The sequence below is a fragment of the Malaya genurostris genome, chromosome 2 (genome assembly GCF_030247185.1).
Source record: "Malaya genurostris strain Urasoe2022 chromosome 2, Malgen_1.1, whole genome shotgun sequence".
Lineage (NCBI taxonomy): Eukaryota > Metazoa > Arthropoda > Insecta > Diptera > Culicidae > Malaya > Malaya genurostris.
Window position 1 is genome coordinate 231,363,588 of NC_080571.1, and position 18,186 is coordinate 231,381,773.

General features: G+C 37.7%; 1 protein-coding gene across 3 annotated transcripts in view; it reads left to right on the forward strand.

The window, feature by feature from the left end:
- LOC131428059 (atrial natriuretic peptide receptor 1) overlaps positions 1-16,488 on the forward strand; it is a 41,243-nt gene extending 24,755 nt beyond the window's left edge. For 2 of the 3 annotated variants that reach the window (XM_058591700.1, XM_058591699.1), the window contains exons 4-16: positions 5,264-5,429; positions 6,712-6,789; positions 7,014-7,290; positions 12,646-13,080; positions 13,519-13,639; positions 13,716-13,831; positions 13,920-13,998; positions 14,060-14,180; positions 14,235-14,757; positions 14,814-15,141; positions 15,202-15,815; positions 15,880-16,027; positions 16,086-16,488. In XM_058591700.1, coding sequence (XP_058447683.1) covers positions 5,264-5,429; positions 6,712-6,789; positions 7,014-7,290; positions 12,646-13,080; positions 13,519-13,639; positions 13,716-13,831; positions 13,920-13,998; positions 14,060-14,180; positions 14,235-14,757; positions 14,814-15,141; positions 15,202-15,815; positions 15,880-16,027; positions 16,086-16,161 — 3,082 coding nt within the window. In that variant the 3' untranslated portion in view covers positions 16,162-16,488. The remainder of the gene's footprint in view (positions 1-5,263; positions 5,430-6,711; positions 6,790-7,013; positions 7,291-12,645; positions 13,081-13,518; positions 13,640-13,715; positions 13,832-13,919; positions 13,999-14,059; positions 14,181-14,234; positions 14,758-14,813; positions 15,142-15,201; positions 15,816-15,879; positions 16,028-16,085) is intronic. The other variant, XM_058591701.1, reaches the window with a different exon arrangement.
- Positions 16,489-18,186: the final 1,698 nt, after the last annotated feature.

The following is an 18,186-nucleotide window of genomic DNA, read 5'->3' on the forward strand; positions in this document are numbered from 1 at the left end:
GTAAATAAAACAGAATCCGGCCGTGTTCTGACGCTTCTGAGTTCAGCTCGGCGTATAGTACAGTTCGAAGAATTTGGTTTTCGAGATGGATTTCAGTCGCACCGTCGTGCCTTCAAATGTCCCAACAGGTCGCTGTAACAAAACCTTATTGCCAAAACCGCGCGAAGAAACTATACGAGAAAGCAAAGTAAAGTCTTGGCATTACATTTCTTTTGTGGAATTTGGCATTTCTGTTTTGACAGACTTCGCAACCAATCATCGAATGGTAGAGGCGGAATGATATCGATTTGTCCAATGTACATTAAAGAAATGTAAATTGTCCAATGTACATTAAAGAAATGTAAAACAATCAAAACACTGTTCGATTTGAAGAAATGCTTGAGAAAAGGTTGACAGTACAACTGTACAAATGGAAAATTAAGGCAGGTGGTCTCCCAAAAGTTTGACATTTTTTTTAAAAAATGTGGCTAGTAATTTCTTTTTTGTATTTTTTTTTACCTAGCCCTTGATTTCTTATGTTGCTTCTTTTTGGAAAAATAACCCATTCCGTTCGGCCATAGATCAAGTGGAGCAGTCTTTACAATATAAAATGTAAAAACCTGTTTTAATCCACCTAGTGGTGCAATGATGCCTTTTTCATATTACTCATACAATCATAAACTTTACTATGGAGTTCTAAAAACAACTGTTCATTGAATAGAAATAGGAAAGTTTGTTTCTATAGTTCCAGAACTGGAAGTATTATCCACAACGAATTCAGAGATTCTTTATGAAACCGTAACCCTTTCCCGTTTAATATATTAGGCATTCCACGCAAAATCAGTGACCCAAAATTTTTTTTTCATCTAACTATCAGGTGTACAACTTTGCTTCCGCCGTTTTTTTCCCAAAATTAAAAGCTTTATTGAGAAACGGTGCTTACAGATGTATTATTCAAAGTATTGTCCATCGCTAGCGACAACTTTCTCCCATCTTTCTGACAATTTTCGGATCCCGGCTCGGAAAAGGAGTCCTCTTTTGACGCTATCCATGAAGCAATTCATTTTTCCAACTCTTCGAAGGATTGAAAATGTTGATCTGCCATCGAACGGAATAGGTGGAAATCAGAAGGGGCGACATCTGAGAAATACGGCGGGTGGGGCAAGACTTCCCATTTCAGCGTTTCCAGGTACTTTTTGATTGCGACGTGAGGCCGAGCATTGTCGTGTTGGAGGATGACTTTGTCATGTCGCTCTTGATATTGTGGCCGCATTTCTTTTAGCGCGCGACTAAGGCGCATCAGTTGCGTTCGGTAGCGGTTTCCTGTGATGGTTTCACCCGGCTTTAAGAACTCGTAGTCAATCACACCGAGCTGATCCCACCAAATACAAATTATAACCTTGGCGCCGTGAATATTCGGTTTTGCCTTCGACGAAGTAGCATGCCCGGATTATCGTATCGTACCAACTTTTCATCACCGGTTACGATTCGATGTGAAAACCCCTTACGATTTTGTCTTTGAAGCAGTTGCTCACAAACAAATAGACGGCGCTCGATGTCCCTCGGTTTCAACTCGTACGACACCCAGTTTCCTTCTTTCTGAATCATGCCCAGGGCCTTGAGACGTTTTGAAATGGCTTGCTGACTCACTCCCAACGATTCTTCTTGGGTTTGGTACGAATCTTCATCAAGCAATGCTTCTAGTTGTTCATCTTTGAAGGTTTTTTCTCTTCCACCACCATGTTTGTCTTCGACATCGAAATCACCATTTTTAAAACGTTGAAACCACTCCCGACACGTTCTTTTACTAAGATTAGCATCACCGTAAGTTTCTGAGAGCATTCGATGCGCTTCAGTTGCATTTTTTTCGAATTGTAACAGAAAAGTAAAACTTCCCGCAAATGGCGAGAATTGGGCACATAAACAGACATTTTCGAGCGTGAATAATACGGAAACAAGAACAACTGTCACTGAAACGGCGATAACAATTCGTTAGGCACTATACACACTCACTTTAAAGGCATTATCATTTATGTATTTTGACCAGCCTTAGCCGGTACAGCCACCTATCGGAAAACGGCGGAAGCAAAGTTGTGCACCAGATATTTTCTTTCGGTAAAGAACTCGAAAATTTTCGACACGTATTTTTTTAATCTAATATGATATGTGGAATTTTCGAGATATGATTGTTTGAAGTTTCGCGTTTTCAAAAAAGAGCCTTTATTCAACAGCCTAGACATGAAATGTGCGTTTTTTCCTTAGCTTTCAAATAAGCAATTCCATAAAACAACCTTTAAAGTTAATATAATGGAAAAAGTTAAAAACTAATAAACAAATAAAAAAATTTTTTGATTTCTTTTTATTAAAAATTATGAATGTTCATAGTTCACAGAAAAACAATGTTCCCCTGAAATAATAATTAAAGTCAAACAATTTTACACGGTGCACGCAAAACATCATTTGCTTGCAAAAAATCGAAATTTTCAAGAAGGGAAGAAGAAAAATGATGCAAAGAATGTTTTGATTTTTGAATTCCTTTTTACATCATGATTTTAACTGTAATGTTGCTAACAATAAACTTTCAAAGTTAGAATTCGATCAGTGGCGCGACATGTGTCCATAAGTTATTCGAGCGAGTTGCGCTGCGGTACACTTCGCGCGTGCGGGTCGTGATTGAAAAATTCACTGTTCCGAAAGTATTAATCTTTCCACTCTGAAACTTTGCCAAGATTGAGTTAAGCCCCAAAGGCTTATTTTTTCAACTAAAAAAGAAAAAAAATCTGGCCCAAGTTTGAGTTTTTTCATTTGTTTATTAATTTTTTTCATTAAAATAACTATAAAGGTTGTTTTCTGGAATCGCATATTTGAAAGCTAAGGAAAAGACGCACATTTCATGTCTTGGACGAATTTTTGTATCTTTATTAGATTTTACAATGCAATCCCAAGTAACAATTCGAATGCCTTATGGTTTTGATTATAATTTATAGGAGTTTTGTAATTGATTTTTCAATCACTACCTGTTTTATGACAACTATAATAAGTTTCTCTTTTAACCAGTAATATCATGGTTTTCAAAGCTTCTATAAAACCCTTTACCTACACTAACAACAGAACTAAAAATAAAACAATTTGTACTAGGATAAAAACATGCAAACACTCTTAATATTGCTTTCAAACATTTTCTTTAAAACATTAATGTCAGTTAAATTCTTCCATAAATCTAGTTTTGTGTGTGTGCGTGTTCATTGGATGACAATTTCACTCAGAGCAAATTTGAGGGTTCTAAAGTACATTTATGACACATTAGTTGTAGGCTATTTGATTTAATTTTTCTTAGGTTAAGTGTAATTTGCATTAAAGGAAATTTCATGGCCGCCATTATGATGTTCTATACCGTAGCATTTATTAACATCAAATAAACTTCGAAATGCAAAAACGAGGAAGTATGATGGACTTTCATGATTCGTTTTCAGAATGTATGCACAAGTTTTAACGCCACGAAATAGTTTTATACAAAAAATGACGATGAGTCACGAAAAATTATTTTCATAAATCATGAAGAATATCGCAAAACCCGCATTTATTTCAAGGCGATTAGTTATAATTCTTATTTTTGTTCTTACATTCAAGATAAAAATAAAAGCGCATGAAGTTTTTACGTTCGGAAACAGTCTAAAACTCGTAAAAAAATCTAATATATTCTTACTGATTGCATTCAAAGTAGACATGACACACACATAGCCATGAAAAATATTATCATAACGACAATTTATTCAAAGCGGAATTCATTCCATCCAAATAAATTTAATGTTGATCGTAAAGCTGGTTTCAAAATTTTCTTGAATTTGGAGTTTTAAAGCAGGTTTATGCTGATTCTTCATTTTTATTTATAAACCTTATGAAGAATGGTCCACTTGGCAGGAACATGCTCTTATAGAGGTTTTCAGTAGGCTTTCGTGGAGTTTAAAGTTTTAATGTAAGATTTATTATGTAGCATTGAAGACAGCTACAAGTATTTATTAATATTAAAAATGTTACTTGGGATGCCATCGTGCTGATGGTGTCTCGTGCGTTCAGAGTAGCTGCTTTAACTTGAATGACGCTATTTCTCACATGACATTTCGTTTTATACCTGCTACTGGCAGCGGTGTAAGGACAGCCCATTAGATACAACAGGAGATATACACGATCAAAAACTTATCACTCTCTCAGAGGGTAAATTTTGAAAAGGCGCCCCATAGTAAAGTAAAATACGCGTAAAGGCGCCCCATAGTAGGCAAAATACGTGTCGAATATTTTCGAGTTCTTTACCGAAAAAAATAGTTAGCTGAAAAAAAAATTGGGAGGCTGATTTTGCGTGGAATGCTTCCGAAACCTAATTTCGAGGACCGGAACAGCCGAAGTTAGTTCGTATCTCCAGCAACAAATATGACCGACAAATTGGAACAATTTTGAACCTATTTGAAAAGAAATTGAACAGTTTTGAACGTAATTGAAATAGCGATATAAAATTTATAACGCTTGACCCAGTAGTTCCGGAACCGGAAGGCAGATCCAGATGAAAATCAGGAGTTTTATTTGGGATTATAACACCTTCTACTAAAACCTCAATTCATGAAAATCGGCCAAACCATCTATGAGAAAATAGTGTGAGTTTTAGGAGTATTTAAACACTATTTTCGATGCTTTCGGAATCAGAAATCGGGAACCAGGGCTCTAGTTCTCTAGTACTCTAGCTCCGAAACCAAAATCCGGATGAGATTTTTAAATGATTTTTAGACCTTTCGTTTGAATCTCAGTGAAGTCGGTTTTCACAGTGATTGCAGAAGCTTTCTATATGAGAAAGGCAACTTTAGAGAAACTACAAAACAATGCACTTAAGTTGAATTTTGAATGGTTAACAAGGAAAAAATTATCAGCATTTCACTATCTCCGGAATCATAAAACTGTTTTCTCAGCTTCAAAAATTGATAAAAAATAAGGTTTCACATTTTCTTCACATTGTGATGCTAAATCCATTTATTTACTCTTGTTTCGATTATTGATTTATAACCTTTTCAAGCTGAGTTCAACGGCTAGTTAGTAAACTTCAACGTTTGAGTAATCTGTCAATCGGAAGATACTAATCTATTAGAATATGCTTAACATTCATTTTAAATTCACTAGTGCAGAAATATACCATAATATCTTTTCGTATATCCCCTATAAATTCTTCCAAAATGATCCCTATTCATTTACATCCTTACTAATAACCCTTCCGTTGTGCATTCAATCTCTTCCACAGCTACGCCTCATGTTCGGGAGCAAAATCACCCGGTCTTGCGGCGGATATGCACTTCAAGCACAATGTGATAGCCTTCATCGGGCCAGCCTGTGCCTTCGCCCTGGAGCCGGTAGCTCGACTGGCCGACTACTGGAATACACCCATCATCACCGGAATGGGAGATCAGGTAGAGGATGATGAACACCTAAATGACCTCTGGCTGTAACACTCGTTCCAGCGAATTCTTGCGTATGAAACAAAGAAAGAAGCATTGTTTGTTCAACTATACCCATGCACACCGTGTATCCTGCTGGGAGCAATCCGAGCAGCTATAGTTGTTTGATGAATCAACGTGCCGCTAGACGACTAATCGAGCGTTTCCGTGCGCTCATGCGGACCCATCTGGATCCTGCAGTGATTTGTTGCCGCCGCGGTAAAACGATCGCCAGCATCATTGAGTTGATTTTCTCGTTGCTTGAATGACCAGTTTCCCTTACCGGTTACAGCACCGTTGTCCTTTATTTCGCACCGTTTGACACGCAACTGGCTCATCGTTCAGGTGTGCGTGATTGTTATCCATCAATGTTTAATTTTCAATGAACCTACTGAGTGGCAACAGATAATGATTTACATGACAATTGTTATTATCTAACTGATGTCCACCAGTTTGATGAAACTGAAATTTGTCATTCATCTCAAATCAAATACATTAAAGTTGGGAGATTCTTGATAATTTTTTTTTTAAAGGAATGTGAATATTACCAGTATGCTACACATTTAGTACACTTTTGTGGTAGGTGCGATTATCGTGTTAATCTAATTCTCGGATCTAACATACAGTTTCAGTACACTAGCTGCTAAAATATACCCATACATTGTAATTATAGGCTACTCAATGTTTGCATAGCATTGAAATGATTCAACCAATTTTACTCTGGCATTAGGAAAAAACATTCTTCTAATTATAGAATACACACTTATTAAATGTTACATCTTCAAAGATGCACATAAAAGGAGTGTTGCGATTCACTTACATTCACAATGTACAGATGTATAGATAAGTCATATCATTAACTTCACTGTTGATTTAGCTGAAGCTTACATGGATACAGACGTAAAATTTATGTTTACATGTTAGTAGATGTAATATTGTGTCATCTCGGAAGAAATTACGACATACTTGAAGTTACGTCAAGTGTAAATTTCATTTTTTCTAAGAGAGTTGTTACTTCTTTAAAAAAAAAACTAAGCCTCAATTTTTCCACCAATGTTTAATAATTCTGTTCGCAATTTTGGATAAATTGCTTCGTAAACAAAACTTATTTTGCTAATTTTAAAACACTATTGATGGATCTCACAGTCAAATTCGATGACTGAACGCAGGAACCTAGATTTAAAACGTCCTACTAACATCAAGATCTTCATTCTCGTCTGCCTCGTGCTGGCAAAATCAATTTTGTTACATGCAGCCACCATCGGAAGGGGAACTTTCGGTGACATCAGGCATATTGGGTCGGCTGAGCAACAAATGGAAAAACGAAAGTACGGTAGGTTCATTTCGACTGCTTTCAATTCACATCCCTTTTCCGCTGAGCAATTTCATCTGTTTTCGTTTCGAGATACACCGAACCACTCGAATGGAATTGATGTTTGCATACAAGGATATTGTTGTAACCCACTTCCAGCGTAGAAGCTTGCAATTTGTTACACACATCAATGCTGGGAAAGGAAGTACTAATATTTTTTGCGCTTCTCGCATTCATGCCGCCAGGGAATCTTCAAGGACAAATCCAAATATCAAACGCTGACTCGAATGTCCTACTGCCAGTGCCGACTGAAGTTGGTGTTTTCCAGCATATTTCGTCAGTTTGGCTGGAGACACATTGCCCTGCTGTTGGACCGATCGGACTTGTTCTCACTGACGGTCGGTAAGAATCTCGAGTACGGATTGAAGGAGGAGGACCTGTTGACCTTCGTCCGGGAGCTGGACGGAAACGATGAGGAGGATTTGGATAACTATCTACGTGATGCCAGTATGTACGCCAGAGGTAAGAATGTTGTTGATTGGGCTAAGCAGTGTGGCAACGGTAAGTGATGCCACTTAGGACGTGATGCTACGGGAATGTTTATTCCGGAAGAAAATGTATCTTCATTTGATCCTAAACTACTTGAAATAAACTACTGTTGTTTGTTTTGTGTTCGTCTCATGAATACATCATTAAATATTGAACAACCACACTGTCAAGAAATTAAATAGCTTAGCTTAGATTGGTTGACTGTTTTAAGAAATTAAACTATTAAAAAATTTTAATGTTTCAAACATTTGAAAAAGTCGTTCGACACTAAAAATATATAATAAATATACTAGTCAAATACTGAAAAAAATTGGCTACTCCACGAAACTACAAGCAATTATATGATGAGAATTTCAAACAAAAAAAAAGGTCAGACGATAATAAAATATGATAATATTCTTGTTGTCAAAGTAATTTCTTGCCCGCAATGGAAGACAAATTTTGCAACAATTTGAAATTAGAATAAAACATTGATAGTTGCCAGTTTTTACTTCAATTACTTTGCTTCCGTAATTCTGAGATTATTGTGTAGCGAAAATTCTAAACCTACTCGTATTGTGTAACGGGGAAAAGGAACTTATATACTAACTTACTAACTAATACAGAGAGCGAATCGATTCAATTGAAGATTGCATCGATTTTTGTCGGAATTTGCTTATAATATTATGTGACGTTACATCTAATGGTTCTATATTTGTGAGTCTGTGTAATTGATTTGTACTAAACCAGGGTGGACGCTTCAAAAACATTTTCAGAATTTTATTTTGAATCCTTTGAAACGTTTTCTTCCTGGTGGAACAACAACTTGACCAATTTGGTACTGCATAAAGCATGGCTGGTCTGAAAATTTATTTATAAATTAACAACTTGTTTTTTAGACAGAGCTTAGAATTTCTGTTTATAAGAGGATATGAGCATTTAATATATTCATTACACTTTGCCTGGATTCCTTCAATGTGATCCTTGAAAGTGAGTTTTTTGTCATACGTTAAACCTAAGTATTTAGCTTGATCAGACCATGTCAATTCCAAGCCATTCAATTTGAGAATGTGATTATTGTTTGGTTTAAGAAAAGAAGCTCTTGGCTTATGAGGAAAGATAATTAATTTCGTTTTTGCTGCATTTGGTTGATTTTCCATTTTGACAGATAATCACTGAAAATATTTAAACTTCTTTGTAGGCGACTGCAGATCACTCTAAGATTTCTACCTGTGGCTAACAGACTTGTGTCGTCACAGAATAGCGATTTCTGACAACCAACGGGTAGATTTGGAAGATCAGAAGTGAAAATATTATACAAGATTGGAGCTACGCTCGAACCCTGCGGAACACCGGCTCGTACGGGTAGCAATTCAGATTTACAATTCTGATAGCTAACCTGAAGAGTACGATCAGTTAAATAATTTTGAATCATTTTCATCAAATAAATAGGAAATTGAAAACCAGACATTTTTGCTATTAAACCTTTGTGCCAAACACTGTCGAATGCTTTTTCTATGTCTAGAAGAGCAACTCCAGTGGATAACCCAGAAGATTTATTTGCTATTATCATGTTCGTAACACTTACAAGTTGATGAGTAGTTGAATGTTTATGACGAAATCTAAACTGCTCTGGTAGAAAAATTGAATTCTCATTTATATGAGACATCATTCTCAACAAGATAAATTTTTCAAAAAGTTTTTCTGATAGAAGAAAGTAAGCTAATTGGTCGATAACTTGATGTTTCTGCTGGGTTTTTATCAGGTTTGAGGATAGGAATTACTTTAGCGTTTTTCCATCTTTTTGGGAAGTAAGCTAATGAAAAACATTTGTTGAAAATTTTAACCAGGAGTCTCAAGGCAACATCGGGAAGATTTTTATTAAGAATATTAAAAATTCCATCATTACCAGGAGCCTTCATGTTTTAAGTTTCCTAATAATTGACTAAATTTCATCAAAATTAGTCTCAATAATGTCATCTTGTAATAACACTTGAGTTGAAATATGATCATATTTCAGTGAGACTTCATTTTCAATAGGACTCACAACGTTCAAATTAAAATTGTGGACACTCTCGAGCTGCTGAGCAAGTTTTTGAGATTTTTGCCATTTGTAAGAAGTATTTGGTTTCCTTCCTTGAGAGCAGGAAATACTTTCTGAGGTTTCTTAAGAACCTTAGAAAGTTTCCAGAAAGGTTTAGAATATGGTTCAATTTGTTCAACTTCTTTAGCGAAATTTTCATTTCGCAAAAGAGTAAATCTATGTTTAATTTCTTTTTGTAAATTCTTAACTATGTTTTTCATAGCAGGATCACGAGAACGTTGATATTGTCGTCGACGAACATTCTTCAACCAAATCAGCAGTTGAAGATTGTCATCGATGATAGGAGAATTTAATTTAGTTTAAGCTGTGGGAACTGAAAGATTTCTAGCTTCGATAATGTAATGATTCAAATTATCAATTGCTGTGTCGATGTCCGCAGAATTTTCTAAAATAGTTTCATGATCCACATGATTTTCATTGTGAGATCTGTAATCCAACCAATTAGCTCTATGATAGTTGAATATAGAACTAATTGGATTAATTATAGCTTCGTTGGAAAGTCTGAATGTTACAGGAAGATGATCTGAGTCAAAGTCAGCATGTGTAATCGGTTCACTACAAATGTGACTTTGATCCGTTAGAACCAGATCAATTGTAGACGAGTTTTCCACGGAAGAGAAACAAGTCGGATTACTGGGATGAAGAACTGTGAGGTAACCAGCTGAGAGTTGATTATGAAGTATTTTACCATTACTGTTATTTTGCCTACAATTCCAATGGACATGCTTTGCATTTAAGTCCCCTATTACGAACAATTTCGGTCGATATCTTGTGAGTTTTTGCAAATCGCCTTTAAATAAATTTAATTGTTCGCCGGTGCATTGGAATGGAGAATATGCTCCAGCGATGAAATAAATTCCATGAATGGTTTCAACTTCGATTCCCAAGCTTTCAATAACTTTAGTATTGAAAGAAGGTAAAATTCGATGTTTAATTTGCCGTTGGACAAAAATGGCAACTCCACCACTCATTCCAGTAAACCTGTCAAATCGATGAACCACATAATGTGGATTACTTTTCAATTTGACATTTGGTTTAAGAAAAGTTTCTGTCACAATGGCAATATGAATTTTGTGAACTTTGAGAAAATTATAAAATTCATTTTCACTCGATTTTAAAGATCGAGCATTCCAATTTAAAATATTCAAATAATTATTTAACATCACTGTTAAAATTTAAATTCGTTATAATATTATTTGCAAATTACCATCCGATTTGAAATGCTTCAAAAAGTGATGAAGTCGAATTCATTCGGATAATCATTAGAATTTTGTAGGTAGATCATTTTATTTTCAGTTATATCGCCTAAATCAACTTCATTTATATATGGCCGATCTACCTATTAATAGATTGTTTTCGTTAGAAGATGAACTGCAAGGCATTCCTGTCTTTTGATTATTCACATTAGAAGAATTAAGTGGTAGATTTCCATCGCAATTTGAACATGTGAATTTATCAGTGGTTTCATTCATCATACAATCGTCTTTCGAATTCGATTTACCACAATTCAAGCACCGTATATCCATATGACAATTTTTGGTTCCATGGCCGAAGCCTTGGCAACGACGACATTGCGTTAAGTTTGCAATACCATTATGCCGTTTATAATGTTCCTAATGAATTTTAATATGGGAAATGAAACGTTCTTTTTCTAAAGTTTTCAAATTGTTTACATCACTTCGATTGAAGTGTATTAGGTAAAGTTCATGGGAAATTCCAGAGCGTGGTTTAGAAGTACCATTCGCTCTTTTTTTTCATTTCAAGCAATTCTTTTAGTTATATTTTTATCATCATTTTCATCAGTACTTTGATCATTTGATAAGCCTTTCAAGACAGCCTTGAAGGGTCTGTCTGATTTTATATCATATGAATAAAATTTATGAAGTTTCTCGGACAAATATCGAATAAGACGTTCGTAATCTTCCAATCCATCTACCAAGACTCGACATTCTCCTCTTGGTCCGATTTGAAATGAGACTTTTACTTCCGGGAGAAAAGTAGAAAGCTCAGTACGGAATGCTTTGAAGTCGGAAATCATCACCGTCACTGGAGGCATAGATTGATGTTTCTTCCCAAAACGACAAGCGTCCATTTTGGGAATTTTTGAAGAATTTTTTTCTATGTCGCTACAATCGGATTCAGGAAGAATCTCGTAAATATTGTTAGACGGCATAGAATCAACGGAAGGGAAATCCGTCCGTTGTCTTTTATTTTTACATTCAAATTCTATAAGATCGTTATTAGAAAAATGTATAATAACGGTTTGTGATTTATTCCGTATTGAATTATTTTTAGCCTTGGGCTTGTTGCCTTTCCGGTTGGACGCAGGCATTGTTGAAATGAATGTAATTTTGAATTAAATTAACTAGGCTAAATTAGTCTTCGATTAGACTCCTTGTTTGGAAAAGTCTTGATAAAGACTGATTTTGTGGTAGTCTTAATAAAAACCGATTAGTTCGAAGAATAGTTCTTTGAATAGCTAGCCTTAAAAAAGGCTGATTAATTTCTTTGTCACTCTAATATCACTCTTTGCATAGCCTTGAGAAAGGCTGACTAATTGTTAGTCTTTAAAAAGACTGTTAGTGATTCAGGTAGCCTTGAAAAAGACTGAAGCCTTGAATCAATGAAACTCTAGGTAGCCAGAAAAAATTTCCAGGAGCCAAGAGCTATACGTGTGCGGTGCGAACGACTGTTCAATACCGACTGGTTGTCGTCACTCATCTTTCACTCTGCAGAGAAGGATGACGCGCGCGAACACAAAAGGCGCTCGGACTATAATAGTCGGAGTTTGGCGATAAAACTTGAAATTAAGACGTCTAAAATTTTTCCCGCATTTTATCTTTTGGAATATTATTTTTAATATCATACCTTTTGCAATGAAAAAAAAATTCCGTTTTTTGAAAATTCTACTGCGTTGTAACCCCTTAATCAACCTAAAAAGACTCAATCGGCTACGTAAATCTTGTACGCAAATATGCCTAAATAAAAAAAATTAAAAAATAAAACACAAAACTTGAGATATTCAATCATACAAAATGCGTAACAGTGCATCAATTACAATATCATCCAAACCATACTGATATAATAACCAATTTAAGATAAACAGCCATTGGATGTAGATTAACTACCGTAATAAATATGCCCATTTTTCTCGGTTACAGTGAATCTCTGTTCCTATTATTTTCCGATCACATTCCCGTACAGCGAAGTTAATCATTCGTCTACCTTTCTCGTCCCTTCTCCAGTGATCATCCTGTCCGTCCGCGGTAGTCTGGTGCGAAAATTCATGCTGTCGGCTCACCGGCTCGGAATGACCAGAGGAGAATTCACCTTCCTGGATGTGGAAATCTTTCAGAGCTCCTACTGGGGCGACCATTACTGGGAACTGGGCGACGAGGATGACCAGGCGGCACGAAAGGCCTACGAAGCCCTGCTGCGAGTATCGTTGCTGCAGCCGACCAGTCCCTCCTATCAGTACTTTGCCGATAAGGTGCGGCAACGGGCCAAACGGGACTACAACTACACCTTCGTGGAGGACGAGGAGGTAAATTTCTTCATTGGCGCATTTTTCGACGGAGTCTACCTGCTGGGAATGGCACTGAACGAAACGCTCAACGAGGGCGGAAATATTCGCGATGGGACGGCCATTACCCGGAAGATGTGGGACAGAAGTTTCGACGGTGAGTCACGAATTGTGGAGAACAGAGTGATGTTATATTTCAAACGGGTGAACCATCGTAATCACGTATCTACTTATGAAGCACATTTAGGGAGCCAACGTGACACGTATAAATGGTTTGGAGGGTGGTTAGCAAACCCCTTAATTGTATTGTCATTTCGTGAGTGCGTTCCTACTTGGAATGTGTGTTTTCGTGCTGGAAGGAACATTTATGGCAGATAATAAGCCTACTATCTTAATGGTTGATTGCTGCTATTAATAACGTAACCGTCGAACGAATTTGCAAATACAAACATCTATAAGTAATTTTATTCAACGCGAGACCCTCGATTTGTACATATTTATATGGAGATTTTTATTATTATTGAGCAACCACAATCTGTGTTGCACATCCCACTAAACTCGTTATCATTCATCGCCGCCTTCTTCCACAAACTAGGAATCACGGGACACGTGCGTATCGACGACAACGGAGATCGTGATGCCGATTATTCTATTCTCGACCTGGATCCAATTACCGGCCGATTCGAAGTGGTAGCGCACTATTACGGACGCACCAGGTAGATCAATGATAAGCACAGTCAAATTGCAAAATAATTTACTCGTTTACTGCCCATTCAATGTTGTCGTCATCAGTGAGTACAGCCCGGTGAAGGGCAAACGGATTCACTGGCCCGGTGGAAGAGAGGGCCCCCCGCCGGATGTTCCCAAATGTGGCTTTCTTGGAACTTCTCCATCCTGTCAGGGCAGCGGTAATTATGTTGACCCCAGTGTGGGATTGACGGATTGCATCTCTGAGGAAATATGTTTTTACTAACTAAAACTTTTTGCACCTTTCAGAAATGATCCTTATATATGGGGTTATTGGCTTTGGAATAATTTCCACGTTTGCAGCTGCTGTCACGTACATTCTTTGCAAGTAAGGTTTTGTTCGAGTTTCACCCATCGTTTCCAAATATACTTCCTTGTGAAATCAACAGGCAAATGAAGCTCAACAATGAACTGAATAATATGTCCTGGAGGGTTCGACCGGACGAGGTGCTGCTGGAAGTTGGAAAATTATTCGGCAGTAAAACGGGGCTACAGAAGTTGAACTACGAGGTTTGTTAATATGTGAGAGTTGGAATGAATAAACGGTAATTCAACTTCGTTTAGAATTTTTCTCTGCAGCAATTCGGCAGCTCGGGACGTGCCTCGATAGCGAGTGGAAACTCTCAGCTGCCGGCACAGCTTTTCACCACCATAGGAATTTACAAGGGAGAGCGCGTGGCTATCAAGAAGGTTGCCAAGAAAAAGGTTTACATTACTTCCACGCTGCTATGGGAGATCAAACAAGCACGAGATGTGAGTCACGAAAACACGGTTCGTTTCGTTGGAGCCTGTATCGATCTCCCACGACCTACGATTTTAATTTTGACCGAGTATTGTCCCAAGGGAAGCCTCAAAGATGTGTTGGAAAATGAAGCAATCCAACTAGACTGGAACTTCCGAATGTCGTTGATTCACGATGTGGTGAAAGGAATGGCTTACCTTCACAACAGCGACGTTGGAGTTCATGGAAAATTACGTTCCTGTAACTGTTTGATCGATGGGCGCTTTGTGTTGAAGATATCCGATTTTGGGCTACGAACACTTACAACGCCTTCGGAGCTTGTACGGGATCAGAATTACTACAACAGTAATAAGGTTTAATTAGGTCCAATCTAAATGTTTGATAAGAATTTGATTTTACAGAGCTTCTGTGGGTTGCTCCAGAGCTGCTGCCGGCAACGGTGATTCCAGGAACACCTGCCACCCAGAAGGGTGACGTCTACTCATTTGCTATCATTCTGGAAGAGATCGTGGTACGCGGTGGCCCTTATGAGACTGCACGTCAATTTATGGATCCCCAACAGATAGCAGAGCGTGTTGCGGCCCACGAAGGACCACCGTTTCGACCATTTGTAGGACCACGGGATTGTCCTCCGGATTTGCTTGAGCTGATGGAGAAATGCTGGTCGGATAGTCCCGATGATCGACCAACCTTTGTTCAGATACGGAGCACAGTGAAGCTGATCATGAAGTACCATAACTATGGAAAGAAAATCGCAGAAATTTTATCGAACCAAACTTTTTTTTCCAGAGGCTTTTGCGAAAATTTGATGGATGATTTGCTGCGCCGTATGGAACAATATGCAAACAACTTGGAAAGCTTGGTGGAAGAGAAAACCGAACAACTCAGCATGGAGAAGCGTCGAACCGAAGAGCTGTTGTATCAGGTCCTTCCCAGACCGGTAGCCCAGCAACTCTTGGCCGGTGAAATAGTTCAACCAGAACAGTTCGAGTGCGTTACAATCTATTTCAGCGATATTGTAGGTTTCACGGCACTCTGTGCTCAGAGCCGTCCGATGGAGGTCGTAGATTTTCTGAACGATCTGTACAGCACATTTGATAGAATCATAGGATTTTATGACGTGTACAAGGTGGAAACCATTGGCGATGCTTACATGGTTGTTTCTGGACTCCCGGAACGGAATGGACATGATCATGCACGGGAAATCGGTCTGATGTCGCTGGCCATTCTCGATGCAGTAAAATGTTTTACAATAAAACATAAACCCGATCAGCAGTTGAAGATTCGAATTGGTATCCATTCGGGTCCGGTATGCGCCGGCGTTGTCGGCCAAAAAATGCCTCACTACTGTTTGTTCGGCGACACTGTCAATACTGCTTCCAGAATGGAGTCAACTGGACATCGTAAATATTACTTGTCATAAATAAATTAGTTCTGAAATGATCCACGTATTTTTTCCAATTTCAGCTTTGAAGATTCATGTGTCGGAAGCTGCCAAACATATCCTGGATAAATTTGGTACGTTTCGACTGGAATTGAGAGGCGAAGTAGAACTGAAAGGAAAGGGAATTGTTACGACATATTGGTTGCTGGAGTGTTCGGAACCTGATCCCAGGTAGTTATTAGTGCACCAAGTATAGTTAGAAAGTATTTCAAATTTTTCTTAATTCCAGGCCACCGACTCCAATGAAGAACTACAACGAGAGCGAGGTGCCATTTCCAATATTATTTCCGGGAATTGGAAAGTAATTGTGTCTTACCATTTAAATACGCACACATGTTCAGTTAAACCTGACATGGCGTACCAGTAGATCATCGAGTAGAAGGATAAAAATTATATCGTATTTAAAGCTTTATGTCAATTCACTGTAAAGGTCAGGTGTTATGAATTTAGAAAAATATATAAAGAAAAGAATATTTTTAATCGTCTATGCAGAGGTGTTCAACCTATTACACGGACCAATAGGTCTGAGCCATAAAAAAAGAAAGGTGTTCAACATTATATGGACTGAATGTGATATATAACAATGAAACGTTTGTTAAATGTTCTGTATAATAAATTATGTACGAAGAAAATGTGTTTGTCTCTATATTTATTTATTTATTTAAATCAACAGACATAGTTTAGTCCAAATGATTATTTCTTAGTATGTATAAAAAATTAGATCGTATTGCACGGCGTGGCAGATGGAAATCAAATCCTGATGAAACTCTGTTGAAGAACCGCTGCATTCCTGTAATAGCACCGTTAATTCCATAATTAGTGCGACGAAATGGTAAGCGAAGGAACAAACTGTTACGAAGAACACGTGATCGAACATTGAGGTTGATTTCGCTAAGAAGTGCGGGGCAATCGATCCTATCAGTTAAAATATCAGATATTGTCATTGCTCGTGATAAATCACATCGAACATGCAGTGTATCAATTCCAATTAACATCGCTCGACTTTCATAACTCGGGAGCTGTTGTGGATTATTCCAAGGCAACCGGTTAAATATGCGTTGTATCGATTCGATCCGATTGACACCGTTGAGGTAGTAATGGTTCCATACCACTGAGCAATATTCAAGAATAGAGCGTACCAGCGAACAGTAAACAGTTTTGAGGCAGTAAATATCATTGAAATTTTTGGTTATCCGTATTACAAATCCCAAGCATCGGGAAGCTTTTGCAACTATGTAGCTAACATGTTGCTTAAACGTCAGTTGCTCATCGAGGAAGATGCCAAGATCTTTCACACATGTCGTCCTTTCAATTGGAGTGTCACCATTGCAGTATTCAAATCGAACTGGATTTTTCGTTCGTGTGAATGTTATGATCGAACATTTCTGGGGATTTAGAATCATTCGATTGATCTCACACCAGTCAGCAAAAATTCACAGTTGGCGTTGCAGGAATACAGCATCATCTATTTTCCGGATTATGTTATACATTTTTAGATCATCAGCAAATGAAAGCCGCGGACCTTTCAGGACAAAATTCACATCGTTAAAGTACAGCAAGAATATCAGTGGTCCTAGATGACTGCCTTGTGGAATTCCGGAGGAAGCGCAAAACTCATCAGATACACAGTCACCGATTCTTACGGCAAGACGTCGATCGCTTAGGTATGAATTAATCCAGCGAAGTACGTTCGAGCCAAAACCGAGTTTGTCTAGTTTAGCAATGGCGATAGCGTGATTTATTTTATCGAAGGCTGCCGACAGATCCGTGTAAATGACGTCTGTTTGATAGCCAACGGACATAGAATTTGTAACATAATTCGTAAGCGAAAGCAGATTTGTAGCAGTAGAACGTTTTGGCATAAATCCATGCTGAGTGTGTACAATATACTGCTTACAATGGTTGAAAATTGGCTCAAGAACGATCTTTTCAAAAAGCTTTGGAATGGCGCTGAGAAATGCAATCCCACGGTAGTTGTCAACTAGTTTTTTATTTCCTTTTTTATGAACTGGAAACATAAAAGAGGACTTCCACAGATCGGGAAATATTCCGGCAGTTAGCGATTTGAGGAACATCTATATTCCGGCAGTTAGCGATTTGTTTAGTATATCTATTTCTTATCTTTTACAATTCGATCGGACTGAAAAAGATAATTTGAGAGTAAGAGTCAAGGCAACGGGCCTTTTTAACTTTTCATCTTATGGCGGTTCGTTACTTTTGAGGTAGAGATGGTCGAGTTTAGGGTACTTGTACCCGAAACCTGACGCAACCACGAACCCGATGGGTACTGGTCGGGTTACGATTTAGAAAAAAAATATGTTTCTTCGGTT